General features: G+C 39.9%; 1 protein-coding gene across 1 annotated transcript; it reads left to right on the top strand.

Moving 5' to 3' along the window:
- The first annotated feature begins 4,243 nt into the window (after positions 1 to 4,243).
- Positions 4,244 to 13,826, top strand: LOC146579903 (basement membrane-specific heparan sulfate proteoglycan core protein-like). Its single transcript, XM_085268027.1, has 13 exons — positions 4,244 to 4,370; positions 6,326 to 6,592; positions 7,859 to 8,131; positions 8,249 to 8,509; positions 8,711 to 8,980; positions 10,313 to 10,594; positions 10,797 to 11,096; positions 11,239 to 11,496; positions 11,740 to 11,988; positions 12,207 to 12,323; positions 12,428 to 12,478; positions 13,553 to 13,618; positions 13,750 to 13,826. Exons 1-13 carry the CDS (start codon positions 4,244 to 4,246, stop codon positions 13,824 to 13,826), a joined length of 2,598 nt encoding a protein of 865 aa, XP_085124153.1.
- Positions 13,827 to 16,411: the final 2,585 nt, after the last annotated feature.

Raw genomic sequence — 16,411 nt, 5'->3', positions numbered from 1 at the left:
CTACAAATCTAGTAAAACATAATGGCCTTTTTAAAATTCTCACTAAACCTGCAGTGACAATAGTTCTCTTGTTTTGGGGGGATTTTTTTTTATTTTTTTTATTTCTAACTTACAGTACATGGCAAGGCCACACTAACAGCAGACAGCACAACCATACCAGCAGGGGGCAGTGTGACACTGACCTGTGATGTGAAGGACTCTGCTGACTTAAAATATGAGTGGTTCAGACAAACGTCATCTGAAGAAAAGTCCATAATAACTGATGAATCAGGCAGAACGATCTCAGTGTCTGAAGGAGGCACGTACACCTGCAGGGCTGAAGGGAAAATTATCATCATTACAGAAAGTGACTCAGTCACAGTTCAGAAAACTGGTGAGTTTAAACATTTCACTTGAACTAAAACATTTTTTCTGTTATTATTATTATTGTTTTTGTTGTTGTATTTGAGGCATTTTTAAAGACAAATCAGCATTTATTCACATAATTATGATAAAACCTGCTACTGGAAACAACTTTTTGCATTATCTTTTTTTTTGTTCCCTGTTTTGTTGTTGTTGTTTCTTTTTTTTAACAATATTTGTTGAACAGTCTTGGCTGCTGTGAAACTGCAGCCCATGTGAGTTTATCTACAATTCAAACTGAAGTTTCCTGTTTTCATTTATACGTCTGTTTAAACAGGACATCAGGAAACAATTATCTTCCCACCAACAGTTAAAACCCTCTAAAACCTCTAACAATGATCCAGCTGTTTCCAGGCAGCTTACTATTTTATATTTGGTGTTTTTGGCCAATTGTTTGTTGTTGTTTATTAAAATCTTTGTAAAATCAGTAACCTGAAAGTTGCAAGACCCTTTACCCATTGTTTTATTAAAGCTATCAAACCACATTTCACAGTGAGCAGGTGGAGCAAAGAAAAAAGATCATTCAGGTTCATATTTTTATGAAAGAAATTGTTTTGTTTTTCAGTTTGGTTTTGACTGTTGGAAAATACATTTGTTGACATATTTTACAACACTGAGACTTTGTATTTTGAGAGTTTAACAGAGTTGTTATGAAACGGCAGATAAATGAGCACGCAATAAAAAAGATCATTCATGTAAACTAAGGTTGGGCGAGTATTTATCGACCATCGACGACAGGCTGAGGCTGACACTGGTCGTTTTTACAAGAGCGATTTATTTATCTGCCCATGAGTAAGTTTGTTAATAATGTTGGTTAAAGCTAAGAGAAGCAGTCAACAGGAGAAAAAAATAACAGGGCTGTTTTAACAGCATCTTCTTCCAGCTGCAAGCAAATGCACTCTCGTCAGTGTGCCCAAATGCAGCAGCCACTTTGTATTTTTTTGGCAACTACAGGGAGTGCAGAATTATTAGGCAAGTTGTATTTTTGAGGAATAATTTTATTATTGAACAACAACCATGTTCTCAATGAACCCAAAAAACTCATTAATATCAAAGCTGAATGTTTGTGGAAGTAGTTTTTAGTTTGTTTTTAGTTTGAGCTATTTTAGGGGGATATCTGTGTGTGCAGGTGACTATTACTGTGCATAATTATTAGGCAACTTAACAAAAAACAAATATATACCCATTTCAATTATTTATTTTTACCAGTGAAACCAATATAACATCTCCACATTCACAAATATACATTTCTGACATTCAAAAACAAAACAAAAACAAATCAGCGACCAATATAGCCACCTTTCTTTGCAAGGACACTCAAAAGCCTGCCATCCATGGATTCTGTCAGTGTTTTGATCTGTTCACCATCAACATTGCGTGCAGCAGCAACCACAGCCTCCCAGACACTGTTCAGAGAGGTGTACTGTTTTCCCTCCTTGTAAATCTCACATTTGATGATGGACCACAGGTTCTCAATGGGGTTCAGATCAGGTGAACAAGGTGGCCATGTCATTAGTTTTTCTTCTTTTATACCCTTTCTTGCCAGCCACGCTGTGGAGTACTTGGAGGCGTGTGATGGAGCATTGTCCCGCATGAAAATCATGTTTTTCTTGAAGGATGCAGACTTCTTCCTGTACCACTGCTTGAAGAAGGTGTCTTCCAGGAACTGGCAGTAGGACTGGGAGTTGAGCTTGACTCCATCCTCAACCCGAAAAGGCCCCACAAGCTCATCTTTGATGATACCAGCCCAAACCAGTACTCCACCTCCACCTTGCTGGCGTCTGAGTCGGACTGGAGCTCTCTGCCCTTTACCAATCCAGCCACGGGCCCATCCATCTGGCCCATCAAGACTCACTCTCATTTCATCAGTCCATAAAACCTTAGAAAAACCAGTCTTGAGATGTTTCTTGGCCCAGTCTTGACGTTTCAGCTTGTGTGTCTTGTTCAGTGGTGGTCGTCTTTCAGCCTTTCTTACCTTGGCCATGTCTCTGAGTATTGCACACCTTGTGCTTTTGGGCACTCCAGTGTTGTTGCAGCTCTGAAATATGGCCAAACTGGTGGCAAGTGGCATCTTGGCAGCTGCACGCTTGACTTTTCTCAGTTCATGGGCAGTTATTTTGCGCCTTGGTTTTTCCACACGCTTCTTGCGACCCTGTTGACTATTTTGAATGAAACGCTTGATTGTTCGATGATCACGCTTCAGAAGCTTTGCAATTTTGAGACTGCTGCATCCCTCTGCAAGATATCTCACTATTTTTAACTTTTCTGAGCCTGTCAAGTCCTTCTTTTGACCCATTTTGCCAAAGGAAAGGACGTTGCCTAATAATTATGCACACCTGATATAGGGTGTTGATGTCATTAGACCACACCCCTTCTCATTACAGAGATGCACATCACCTAATATGCTTAATTGGTAGTAGGCTTTCGAGCCTATACAGCTTGGAGTAAGACAACACGCATGAAGAGGATGATGTGGACAAAATACTCATTTGCCTAATAATTCTGCACTCCCTGTAGTTCCTCCATGTTTAGGCTTCTTCTGTGTTCTAAATGCACAAATCAGTCCATGCATGATTAATTGCTCAGCCCATCAAAAAGTCACCTGTGTGTATTTATCGCCTATTGTTACTTACTGGACTGATGAATGTTGGTTGGAAAAATATATGGCTGAAAAAGCCATTAAATAAATTTCCACTTTTTTCTTCATTCTCATCAAACATGCATTGACGTTAATTTTCTTGGTTTGTCGTATGTCCGACTTACAGTACATGACAAGGCCACACTAACAGCAGACAGTACAACTCTACCAGCAGGGGGCAGTGTGACACTGACCTGTGATTTGAAGGACTCTGCTGACTTAAAATATGAGTGGTTCAGACAAACGTCATCTGAAGAAAAGTCCATAATAACTGATGAATCAGGCAGAACGATCTCAGTGTCTGAAGGAGGCACGTACACCTGCAGGGCTGAAGGGAAAATTATCATCATTACAGAAAGTGACTCAGTCACAGTTCAGAAAACTGGTGAGTTTAAACATTTCACTTGAACTAAAACATTTTTTCTGTTATTATTATTATTGTTTTTGTTGTTGTATTTGAGGCATTTTTAAAGACAAATCAGCATTTATTCACATAATTATGATAAAACCTGCTACTGGAAACAACTTTTTGCATTATCTTTTTTTTTGTTCCCTGTTTTGTTGTTGTTGTTTCTTTTTTTTAACAATATTTGTTGAACAGTCTTGGCTGCTGTGAAACTGCAGCACAGCTGGTCTCAGATATTCACTGGTGAGACAATCACTCTCAGATGTGAGATTCAGGGAGGTGAAGGAAAGGTGTGGAAATATGAATGGACAGCACCCAACACAAACAGCCCTCCAACATCCATTGAATACAGGATCAGCACAGTTTCAGTGTCCCACAGTGGAGACTACAGATGTCGGGGTAGCAGTGACTATCTCTTCACAGGATGGAGTGATGCCTTCAGACTGACAGTTTCATGTAAGTTGGACCATGATTCATGCTGACATTTAATGTTTTCATGTTTACATCTGTCTACTACTCATTGATGTTCATTCGAAACTGAACTGGTATTTGAAGTTTGAATATTTATTTTCTTATTAATTAATTCATTTTGTTATTGTTATTTTCCCCGAAGTAAATGATAATATGTATGTTTTCCTGTTTCTTCAACAGCAAGTAAACCCAGAGCCACACTGACAGCACACAGTTCAGTCATACCAGCAGGGGGCAGTGTGACACTGAGCTGCTCTGTGGAGGGCTCTGCTGGCTGGAAGTTTGACTGGTTCAGACGTGATTCAGTCTCTTCTAAAGCTCAGCTCATGAGAGGAAATGAAGCAAACAGAGTTATTAGTGTCTCACAAGGAGGTCTGTACCACTGCAGAGGAGGGAGAGGAGATCCAGTTTACTACACAGAGGACAGCAGTGACGTCACAGTTGTGGAGACTTGTGAGTTTTAAACTTTCTATTAAGTTTCTCATGTGTTTCATACAAATGTAGAAATAAACATTGTGGTATCAACTCCAAAAATACCTGCATATTTATAGCTCATTAGCTGCTGTTAGTCTTTAAATTGTATTTTATTAAATATTTTTGGCCTCTCTCTTTAAATGCTTCTTTATCCTAAACTGACTTTAAGTGGACATGAAAGACTGTGTATTAAGCCACAGAGCCATAAAAACAAACAAACAAACAAACAAACAAAAATAAAGGTTAATCCTGAACATGTTGTCATCCGAGGTCATCAACAGCTCAGCTAACATCAGGTCAGATCAGGGTCGGTAACCCGCGGCTCTTCCGCCCCTCAGCTGTGGCTCCCGCAAGCTTTGGGTGAAAAAATGAAAAATAAAAGTCCCACACAACATCCCCAACATCTGCAGGAGGAAGTTTACAGAGTGAGAAAAAGAAAAGTGTGTTTATAGCAGCAGCTACTGCAGCCAGAGAGAGTCTGACAGGCCCAGCTGTGAGCCACATGTTAGTATCCAGCTGTTCACTGTGTTCACCGCCTCCAGAGGAAAAAAGTGTGCTGCTGTGACCTTCCCACGCCTCTCTCCATCTCTGCACTTTGCCATAAGTTGACCCAGAGCAGAAAGCTAGTTAGCAGCTACGAGCCAAACTCAGAACACTGAGCATCAGCCAGAGGTCTCCGTGGGTCAGAGCCGTGGATCTGGAGATAAACCTGCCGTTCTGACACTCACGTCAACACGACAAAGTCTGCTTTCCACAAGGAAACAAATATCTCTTGAAAGTGTTACAAATGTGCACGACATGATCAACAAGCAATGATTTGTGGCTTGAAAGCAGCTCACATTTGTGGATCTGTGTGAAGCTGGCAGTTAAATTAGACTCAAAACCCCACGTGGGCACGAGACGTGATCTGTGCGTGTCAGGTGATTCGTCCACATGTATTTAAGGTGTTGTGAGCTGTGTATTATCACCAGATATGCTGTTATTGTGCAATAAATATCTTTATGTTTTCGACCCTGAGCTGATGTATTTTATACTCAGGGCTGCCCGTGGCTGCATGAAAACAACAGAAGATGATCGCTCATTGAAATGGACTGAAGACATAATTATATACAAATAGTTTTCATGATTATTCTTCTTATTTTACAATTATTGGACCACAGCTACATTTTATTTACTTATTCTGAACTCAAACTGACCTGCAGAATGATGCTTTATTTAAAGTAGGCCTGCACAGGCCTGTGCTGTTTTTCTCCTCTTTAAAGTTTTTGTTAAAAAGTTCTTAAAAGGTAAAAAAGCTCTTCTTCTTATTAAGACATCTTGTATTTTATTAAGTATATTTATTATCATCCTTAATTATGGACGATGAATTTTAAAGAAAGAAATCTGAAAAACAATCCAGACGTTAAAATTTGTGCCTCAATGATCAGCAGTTACTCAGGTTTGTGTCGACACATTTGTACAATAGTTTGTGTGAACTGGAAAGTTGCACACAAATCACTGCACACATCTGTAAATCTTACTTTCTGCTTGTGAATCATATTATACACAGTTGTACCACTTTCAAGGTAAATTTGTTGCCATAAAAACAAGGATATACTGTCCACCTTCACTCCCTGTCTCTGTAGCTGTAAGTGGTTCTTCAAAGGGAAAATGCAGCTGTTAGCTGTAATGTTAGGATTTGTAGATCACTTTATAAATGTGGAGTGTGTGGAGAACAGGCTGTGTGAGTCAGATACACCAGTGGGCCACCACACACGTGTACCACACGGTAAATAAATGTAAACACTGACTTTTAAATCCAGCTTCATTTACAGTCAAAGTGTCACCAGGATGCAGTAAATCTTTCTCCTCTGAACAACAGCAAAAAGAAAACCAGGCTTCAAAATGACTTCATGTTTCTATTTGTGTCTAACTGGATAATTTTCTGTGAACAGTTCCCAGTAAGCCCACTGTGACCCTGCAGCCATCCTGGACTCAGATATACAGCGGTGAGACAGTCACTGTCAGATGTGAGATTCAGGGAGGTGAAGGAGCTCAGTGGACGTATGAATGGAGAGCAGCCAAGTTAAACACACCTCCAACATCCAATGAATACAGAATCATCAGAGCTACTGAGTCTGACAGTGGAGGATACAGCTGCCGGGGCAGGAGGGACTATTTCTTCTCAGAGTGGAGTGATATCATCACACTGACTGTATCATGTAAGATCTTTCATCCAGAGTATCTAAATAAGAAAAAGCACTTCTTCTTTCTTACAGCTTTATAACTGTCTTTCATGTTGGTCAGTAAAATGTTTAGTTTTTATTCCAACAACAAAAACCTGAACAGCAGCTTTTTATTCACAGTGAAGAGAACAAAAGATATGAGAGTAACTTCTCTGCTGTGCAGCTCTAATACATGAAAGATGAAATGCAGAACAAATGCTGGATCTGTCTCAGCTGCTCCACCACATCCACTAAGAAACATTAAATCCACTGATTGTTCCTCATGTGTGTTTTTAACTTAGAAATGCAGCAAATTAAATATGAAAGATTAGTGTTGTGTTTGTGTGATAGTTGTACAGTTTGTTGCAGCTTCACCATTAAAGTTATGTGATATTTATTATTGACATATTTCCACCAAGTTATTTAAACTGGTTTGATTCAGTCATTGACTTTTGTTCTTTTTCTAAACTGAACTGCAGATAAACCAAAGGCCAAACTGAGAGCTGATAACACAGCTGTTCCAGTAGGGGGCAGTGTGACCCTGACCTGCTCTGTGAACCCATCATCATCATCTGGATGGAAATACTACTGGTACAGAGATGAGAAATCCTCTGAAGCCCTGACCACACAAGATGCAGTTTTCCACTCAAATGGACAAATCAGTGTCTCACAGGAAGGACTCTACAGGTGCAGAGGAGGAAGAGGAGATCCAGTTTACTACACAGAGGACAGCCAGTCAGTCAGGATTGACAAAATTGGTGAGTTCAAAGTTAATGAACCCCAAATCACTACCTGATGAAAAGTATCTGATGGAAATTGACCCCTTTTGTCATTCACTTGTTCATTTCCTGAATACAGTCCCAATCAGGCCTGTCGTGACTCTGTATCCAAACTGGTCTGAGATATACAGAGGAGAGACGATCACTGTCAGATGTGAGATCCATGGAGGAGACACTGAGTGGGATTATGAGTGGGAAACAAACAGCAGGATAAAAGCTCCAAATCAAAATGAATACAGGATTAGATCTGCTTCATCATCCAACAGTGGAAACTATCGCTGTAAGGGCAGAATGAAAAGTTCACAGCATGAAACAACAGAGTGGAGTGATTCAGTCACACTGACAGTTTCTGACAGTAAGTAGAGTCATAGTTCATTTAACCTGGAAATAGAAACAGTTTGTAAAAATGTGTTTTTATTAGTACATGTTGAGTCAAAGTCATTCGTGAAACAATCTGATGAACTTTTTCCTGTAACTTCAACAGCAAGTAAACCCAGAGCCACACTGACAGCACAAAGTTCAGTCATACCAGCAGGGGGCAGTGTGACACTGAGCTGCTCTGTGGAGGGCTCTGCTGGCTGGAAGTTTGACTGGTTCAGACGTGTTTCACAGTTTTCTGGAGCTCAGAAAATAGGAGCTGGAACATCAGAGCACACGATCAGTATTTCAGAAGGAGGCATCTATTACTGCAGAGGAGGGAGAGGAGATCCAGTTTTCTCCACAGAGGACAGTGCTGCAGTTACAATTCAGAAACAAGGTGAGGCACAAATAATTGAAAGTAATACTTGATAACTGTCAATTTTATATATACATATTATTCCATCTTGATTTTATATTTTAAATATTTGTGTTCGTTTATTTGTTTGTTGAACAGTTTTGGCTGCTGTGAAACTGCAGCACAGCTGGTCTCAGATATTCACTGGTGAGACAATCACTCTCAGATGTGAGATTCAGGGAGGTGAAGGAAAGGTGTGGAAATATGAATGGACAGCACCCAACACAAACAGCCCTCCAACATCCAGTGAATACAGGATCAGCAGAGTTTCAGTGTCCCACAGTGGAGACTACAGATGTCGGGGTAGCAGTGACTATCTCTTAACAGGATGGAGTGATGCCTTCAGACTGACAGTTTCATGTGAGTTGGACCATGATTCATGCTGACATGTAATGTTTTCATGTTTACATCTGTCTACTACTCTTTGGTGTTCATTCAAAACTGAACTGGTATTTGAAGTTTGAATATTTATTTTGTTATTAATTAATTAATTTTGTTATTGTTATTTTCCCTGAACTAAATGATAACATGATGTATGTTTTCCTGTATCTTCAACAGCAAATAAACCCAGAGCCACACTGACAGCACACAGTTCAGTCATACCAGCAGGGGGCAGTGTGACACTGAGCTGCTCTGTGGAGGGCTCTGCTGGCTGGAAGTTTGACTGGTTCAGACGTGATTCAGTCTCTTCTAAAGCTCAGCTCATGAGAGGAAATGAAGCAAACAGAGTTATTAGTGTCTCACAAGGAGGTCTGTACCACTGCAGAGGAGGGAGAGGAGATCCAGTTTACTACACAGAGGACAGCAGTGACGTCACAGTTAGAGAAACTCGTGAGATTAATAATTTTATTTCTGCCAAACTGAGAGATGTCATTTTGTGTCCTGTGCTAACAATTTCATTCAACTGTGAGTTAATTAAACCTGAGATGAGAGACACCTCCTGACAAATAGAAGAATTTATTGCGTCTTATTTTTTTATCTTCATGTTTCTATTTGTGTCTAACTGGATATTTGTCTGTGAACAGTTCCCAGTAAGCCCACTGTGACCCTGCAGCCATCCTGGACTCAGATATACAGCGGTGAGACAGTCACTGTCAGATGTGAGATTCAGGGAGGTGAAGGAGCTCAGTGGACGTATGAATGGAGAGCAGCCAAGTTAAACACACCTCCAACATCCAATGAATACAGAATCATCAGAGCTACTGAGTCTGACAGTGGAGGATACAGCTGCCGGGGCAGAAGGGACTATTTCTTCTCAGAGTGGAGTGATATCATCACACTGACTGTATCATGTAAGATCTTTCATCCAGAGTATCTAAATAAGGAAAAAGCACTTCTTCTTTCTTACAGCTTTATAACTGTCTTTCATGTTGGTCAGTAAAATGTTTAGTTTTTATTCCAACAACAAAAACCTGAACAGCAGCTTTTTATTCACAGTGAAGAGAACAAAACATATGAGAGTAACTTCTCTGCTGTGCAGCTCTAATACATGAAAGATGAAATGCAGAACAAATGTTGAATCTGTCTCAGCTGCTCCACCACATCCACTAAGAAACATTAAATCCACTGATTGTTCCTCATGTGTGTTTTTAACTTAGAAATGCAGCAAATTAAATATGAAAGATTAGTGTTGTGTTTGTGTGATAGTTGTACAGTTTGTTGCAGCTTCACCATTAAAGTTATGTGATATTTATTATTTCCATATTTCCACCAAGTTATTTCAACTGGTTTGATTCAGTCATTGACTTTTGTTCTTTTTCTAAACTGAACTGCAGATAAACCAAAGGCCAAACTGAGAGCTGATAACACAGCTGTTCCAGTAGGGGGCAGTGTGACCCTGACCTGCTCTGTGAACCCATCATCATCATCTGGATGGAAATACTACTGGTACAGAGATGAGAAATCCTCTGAAGCCCTGACCACACAAGATGCAGTTTTCCACTCAAATGGACAAATCAGTGTCTCACAGGAAGGACTCTACAGGTGCAGAGGAGGAAGAGGAAACCCAGTTTACTACACAGAGGACAGCCAGTCAGTCAGGATTGGGAAAACTGGTCAGTTTAACATGAAGTCAGATAAATTCCTGATTAAGGAGGAAGATGAAGAACAAAAGGCATTAACATTTTTGACATTCATGTGTTTTTATTGTACTTTCTTGAACAGTAACAGCCTCAATCAGACCTGTTGTGACTCTGTATCCAAACTGGTCTGAGATATACAGAGGAGAGACGATCACTGTCAGATGTGAGATCCATGGAGGAGACACTGAGTGGGATTATGAGTGGGAAACAAACAGCATGATAAAAGCTCCAAATCAAAATGAATACAGGATTAGATCTGCTTCATCATCCAACAGTGGAAACTATCGCTGTAAGGGCAGAATGAAACGTTCACAGCATGAAACAACAGAGTGGAGTGATTCAGTCACACTGACAGTTTCTGACAGTAAGTAGAGTCATAGTTCATTTAACCTGGAAATAGAAACAGTTTGTAAAAATGTGTTTTTATTAGTACATGTTGAGATATTTGATATGTTTAGATAGTCTCACTCTTAAAGTTCATCATAAATATTTGTGAGTCAACATTTTAGTGACATTGAATTCAGAGTTAAGAGACGAAACATTGAGAGCAAATCTTTGTTGAACAGATGAACCCCGTCCTGTCCTCACTGTGTCTCCATCATGGCTGAGTCCTGGAGCCTCAGTAACTCTGAACTGTGAGGTTGAACATCCGTCTGCAGGATGGAGCTTCTACTGGTATAAAGCTGTTCCTGATCTATCAGAGAAATCCTCCAGTTATGAGCTGCTACCTGATGGCAGTGGGACTGCACAGGACTCCTACATCATTCATGGACAGACACACACAGCAGGATATGTGTGCAGAGCTGGAAGAGGAGACCCAGAGTATCACACTGATCACAGTCGACCAAAGTTTGTCTGGTCTGCAGGTCAGTTTGATTCTGTCTAATAAGTTGTGTCATCACTGTAATCGACCAAGGTTCAGCTCATTATTTTTTTTCTAATAATAATTTGACATTTTTTGTTCCTAACACCTGTGAGCTTTGTCTCTTCACTGCATGTTGTTTCCAGATGTTCATTCAGCAGCGTCTCTCACAGTGAGTCCTGACAGAGTGCAACACTTCACCTCTGACTCTGTCTCACTGACCTGTGAGGGAAACTTCACTGAGTGGAGAGTGAGGAAGTTCTCTGAGGACGGCCGACTCTCTGACTGTAGGAGAATGACTGGATCCACATGTGACATCAACACATCAAAGTCAGATACTGCAGTGTACTGGTGTGAGTCTGGATCAGGAGAGTTCAGCAGTGCAGTCAACATCACTGTACAGAGTATGTTATTATACATTTACTTCTTGGATTTTCATGATTTAGACGTCACATGAACATTTTTCCCAGCTTTGCTGTATGTGTGTAATTTATCTGGAGAAATAGCGGTTTTTAAATACACGAGATCAGATCTTCATGATAAAAAAAAACATTTGTACAATCTGTTCTTATTATTGTTTGTTAGCTTTTTCTCAAAGTGTGCAGCAGCTGATGTGACTGAAACAATTGTGTGTGATTGTGTCACAGATGATGGTGATGGTCCTATCCTGGTGAGTCCTGTTCATCCTGTGACTGAGGGAGCTTCTGTTAGTCTGAGCTGCAGTTTGAGAACACAAAAAATACTTTCCAATGTGTTTTTCTATCACAATGACAAACTTATTCAAAATGATCCCCGAGGGGAGCTGAAGATCTCTGCAGTGTCAAAGTCTGATGAAGGTTTCTACAAGTGTCAGTACTCAGGAAGAGAGTCAGCACAGAGCTGGATGTCAGTTAAAGGTGAGCAGGATCAAAACATCTGATATGATTTATTGTAGATGAATTCTTCCCTCGTGTTCTGCAAATGTGTACTTTTGTTTTAGGATTTAGTTTTTTCATCAATAATGTTCAACAATGCTTTTTTTATTATAATTTTTTAATTAAGTACTTTGTGAATTAAGCTTAAAAAATAAGCTGAACTAAATCATGTATTAAAAATGAAACGTTCTTATTTACAGCTGCTGTGTCCACACCTGAGAGCTCTTCATTTTCTCTTCTGATGATCTTTAGAATAATTCTTGGATTCATGTTTATTTTCCTTCCATTCTTGTTGTTTGGCTTCAGATGTTGCAAAGGTGAGAACCTTTCTTTTTATATATTTTAAACAAAAAGTTCACTAATAAACTGGAAACAAATTAGTATTACAGACATGAGGTGACTGATTTTCTCTGACCTGCAGGTGATCGTTGTGTCTATGAGACAGTCAGAAGGTGTGAAAACAATGAAAATGGTAAAGTTTACACTTTCATTAATACAGAGCTTGTGGAAGCTGGATGATTATTAGGGGTGCAACGATACACAAAATTCACGGTTCGGTTCGGTTCGGTTCGATACTTTGGTGTCACAGTTTGATATTTTTTCGATACATTTTTTCATGCTTTTTTTAATTTGTCATTTAAATTTAATGTTGCTGAAACAACAAAGGGATATAAAATAATAAATCTATCTGATCTAGAAATCACTCATCTTTGGAAAAGAGTTTATTACAGAGAAATGTCTCTTTCCAAAATAAAAGCTATACTATACGCTTCTTCTGGGCTATATTCTCAGCAGCATATTAAACATATCAGGTCCCCATAAGGAGAATCATGTGCTAACAGCTGTCTAAATGACTCGGCTAAAGTTAGTAGCATGCTTGCTTGTTTTTGTCTGCTTCCACTTGTCTTTGCACTAGGATGATGTCGGAGTAAATGTGCAGTCATATTCGTTGTGTTCCCACTAGTGCTGTCAGCGTTAATCTCGTTGAAATGACGTTAACGCCACAACACGGCAAATCTCCATTAACGAGCTACCACGTGGGGCTGGATGGCGTCAACACGTTAACGAGCAAACTGCGCTAACGCAGTAGTTCCCACCCATGTAATTGAGCATTGCGTGGCACATCCGACATACTGTTTTACTTTTGTCCATGACACGCTTACCTTCAGGGTCATACGTCACATGAAAACCAAAATAGTTCCAAAGGCCACATCTGAATGAGGGTGGGGGAGGTTCAATTTGCCATGTTGCAAGGAGAGCTTAACTTCTGTCTTGCTAGCTTGTGCTGCGCTCAGTGAATCTGCCCTCGACAGTGCAGCCTAGGCGGAGTAGTTGAACGCAGATCCACTGAGCTCTCAACACAGACAGCATCGTCAGAAGGAAAGTTGATAAAATAAATAAAAAATTTTGTATTGTTCGATACATATGCGTACTGAACCGAAAACACTATATCAAACGGTTCAATATCGATACAAATATCGTTGCACCCCTAATGATTATACAATAGCTGAGTTTAACATGAAAGTCAATCAGATTATTATTTCAGGTCCAGCAGAAGGTGATTACACCAATGTCACATCTGAGATTCAGCTCAGAGTCATTAACAAGACAAGTGAGTGCACAAAATGTGAGATTTGAAATGCAAAATATACATTGGTAATTATTCTCTCTGATAATAAATGCATTTGTGGACAAAACAGAGGGAGTTTGTTTTGAAATGCTTTCATTTGATCACCTCAACAGGGCAACGTGGTGACCCAGAGGAGAGCTCTGACTACAATGATGTCAATCCAAATTCAGCCACAGCTCTAAAATCTTAACAGCAGCTCTTTAGCTGTTTTTCTCTTTAAAGTTTCTTAAATGTGGGCGATTGTGGCTCAAGAGTTGGGAGTTCGCCTTGTAATTGGAAGGTTGCCAGTTCGAGCCCCGGCTTGGACAGTCTCGGTCGTTGTGTCCTTGGGCAAGACACTTCACCCGTTGCCTACTGGTGGTGGTCAGAGGGCCCGGTGGCACCAGTGTCCGGCAGCCTCGCCTCTGTCAGTGCACCCCAGGGTGGCTGTGGCTACAATGTAGCTGCCATCACCAGTGTGTGAATGGGTGGATGACTGGATATGTAAAGCGCTATATAAATACAGGCCATTACCATTTAAATACTTGAAACCACTTTGAGTGAAAAAGAGAAGATTTGGAATTCAAAGCAATGATCCTGATAGTCTGAGTTTATATTGTCTTCAGAAAGAATCACTCAGTGTGTTTTGCTTGTTTCTCTCCCTTTAGAAAATAATTTTAATGGACTTTAATGTTCTGTAGGTCTGTTTTTTTTAACTGTTTCTTTTATTTGTAATATATATTATAAAGTCTTTCTGGAAGCACTTTGTAACTTTGTTAATAAAAGTGATATAAATAAAGTGTGTTGTTGTTGTGTGTCAGACTGAGAGTACATGTTACAGCTGTTCAGTGTTGTGAATCCACTGAAAGAGAGCTTTTATTTAAAGACACTCATTGTCATTTCAAACAGCTTCAAACCCTCCAACATGAACTAAAGTTATCAACATAATGAGAAGTAACAACTGCTCTGACGTTATGCTCAGCAGCCTTTTTACTAACTAAATTGAATCACAGGTGGAGGTGATTCTGTGTGGAGTTTGCATGTGTGTGTGTTTCCTCCATGAACTCCAGCTTCCTCCCAGTGTCCACTGTCCCCCTGTGACCCTAAACTGGAGACATTGTTACAGAAATGGATGAATGTGTTTCATGTTTTTCTGTGACTTGTGCTACTTTTGTGCTACTTTTGCAGTCTTCATGTGGTCCTCTAACATTTCATGGCAGCACTTCCATCATGTGTCACTGTTCACACTGTTTGGTCACATCAGCAGCAACAAACTCATCTGAAGAGTGTTTTATCAGAGCAGTTGCACACCAGAGCAGGTTTGTTTTCTGTAGGTGATGTTTGTGTCTTTTATGACGCTTACAGTTTAATGTGCATCAAATAATTGAGGTGCTTTTAGAAATGCAACATTTTCTACGAAATAATATCACACAACACTTCTTTGTTCATCTAAGTAAACTGTGATGCTTACATGTGTATTAAAATGTCATTTCTAACTGCAATATGCTGTTTATTAATCATCTGAAAATGACTCATGATTTGTATCTGAGCCCCAGAAAAGTGGAGAGAAGAGAAAAATGTTTTGTTCAGTAAATAACTTGACAACTACATGCTGTAATGGTCAAATATAAATATAAAGTATTTCCTTAGTTGAAGGCATAAAAAGTGTCAGGTTGATAGGTTTGTAGCATAAACCTATTTGCTGGAACGTTCAAGACAATTCAACCACACAGCGAAAAGCATTGAACACCAAGCAGGCAAAGTTCTTTATGTTTCTCGTGCACGGGAGAGAACTGGACAAACGCCGTTACTTCGCTTGATCCCAGTCGCTCTCGTCCACTCCCCCCGTAACACTGCTCTTTATTGAGGTTACATGAGTATGCATAGGTTCATTAACATATGACATATGCATACAAACAAAGAGCACCTTGTCTGTGCGTTGTGCAAGTATGTGTGTGTATGTGTGTAACTTCCCTAAACCTGCTGGTCTGGAAGTCCAGAGTCTATTAAGAGTCTATTAAGAGTCTATTAAGTGAAGGAGGACAGAGTGTCACATTTTGACAGAGTATCAGTGAATCCTTACAGAATGGTTATGATTGGACTGTGTGAGCACCAACATCACTGTGCAGTTTGTTTGTACCTCTTCACAGCAGTTTGATTTATCAAGAGAAAGCATCGACCCCTCTGTGACATTAAAAGGTGGCCATGAGCATAAAATGAAGGCGTGTGTATTAGAGGAGGTAAAACATGTTTTTGATGTCTGTGAGAAATTCAGGGCTCACAAATGAACATTAATATGGCAACTTTTTCTTAAAATGGTTTAATAACAAGAATGGCCAGTAGGAGGCAGTGGGGTGATCATTACTGGAGCCTCTGTGTTTCCTTCCCATTAACTCTTTTGAACTGAGCTCAGCAGCTACAAACTACAGTCAGCTGTCCACCTCAAACATATCAGCTCGTTTCTTGTTCAGAAGTTTACACAAATTAAATCATATCCCATCATGCATCTGTGGTTATTTGCTGAATATGCTCAGTGCTCTTGAACCCACAGTGCCTGTCATGTGTTGTGTGGATATAGCCTATATAACACTATGTGCAGAAATGTTGCATTTTGCTAACTGTATGTGAAATAAATTGATTTCAGTGAGTCCTCATCTCAACACCTGGTTATTATCACAGGATGGAGGCCCTAAACCACACACTCACACAACATTAATATTCAGTGTCATGTTGCTGATCTGAGATCAGCTGACAACATGCAAACATGGAAAACCTGAAGCAATAGAACAGGATCAA

Source organism: Mchenga conophoros, linkage group LG3 (genome assembly GCF_057382185.1).
Source record: "Mchenga conophoros isolate Kocher_MC1m ecotype Shallow Benthic linkage group LG3, M_conophoros_male_GT1.1, whole genome shotgun sequence".
Lineage (NCBI taxonomy): Eukaryota > Metazoa > Chordata > Actinopteri > Cichliformes > Cichlidae > Mchenga > Mchenga conophoros.
This window is presented reverse-complemented; position numbering and strand designations above follow the sequence as displayed.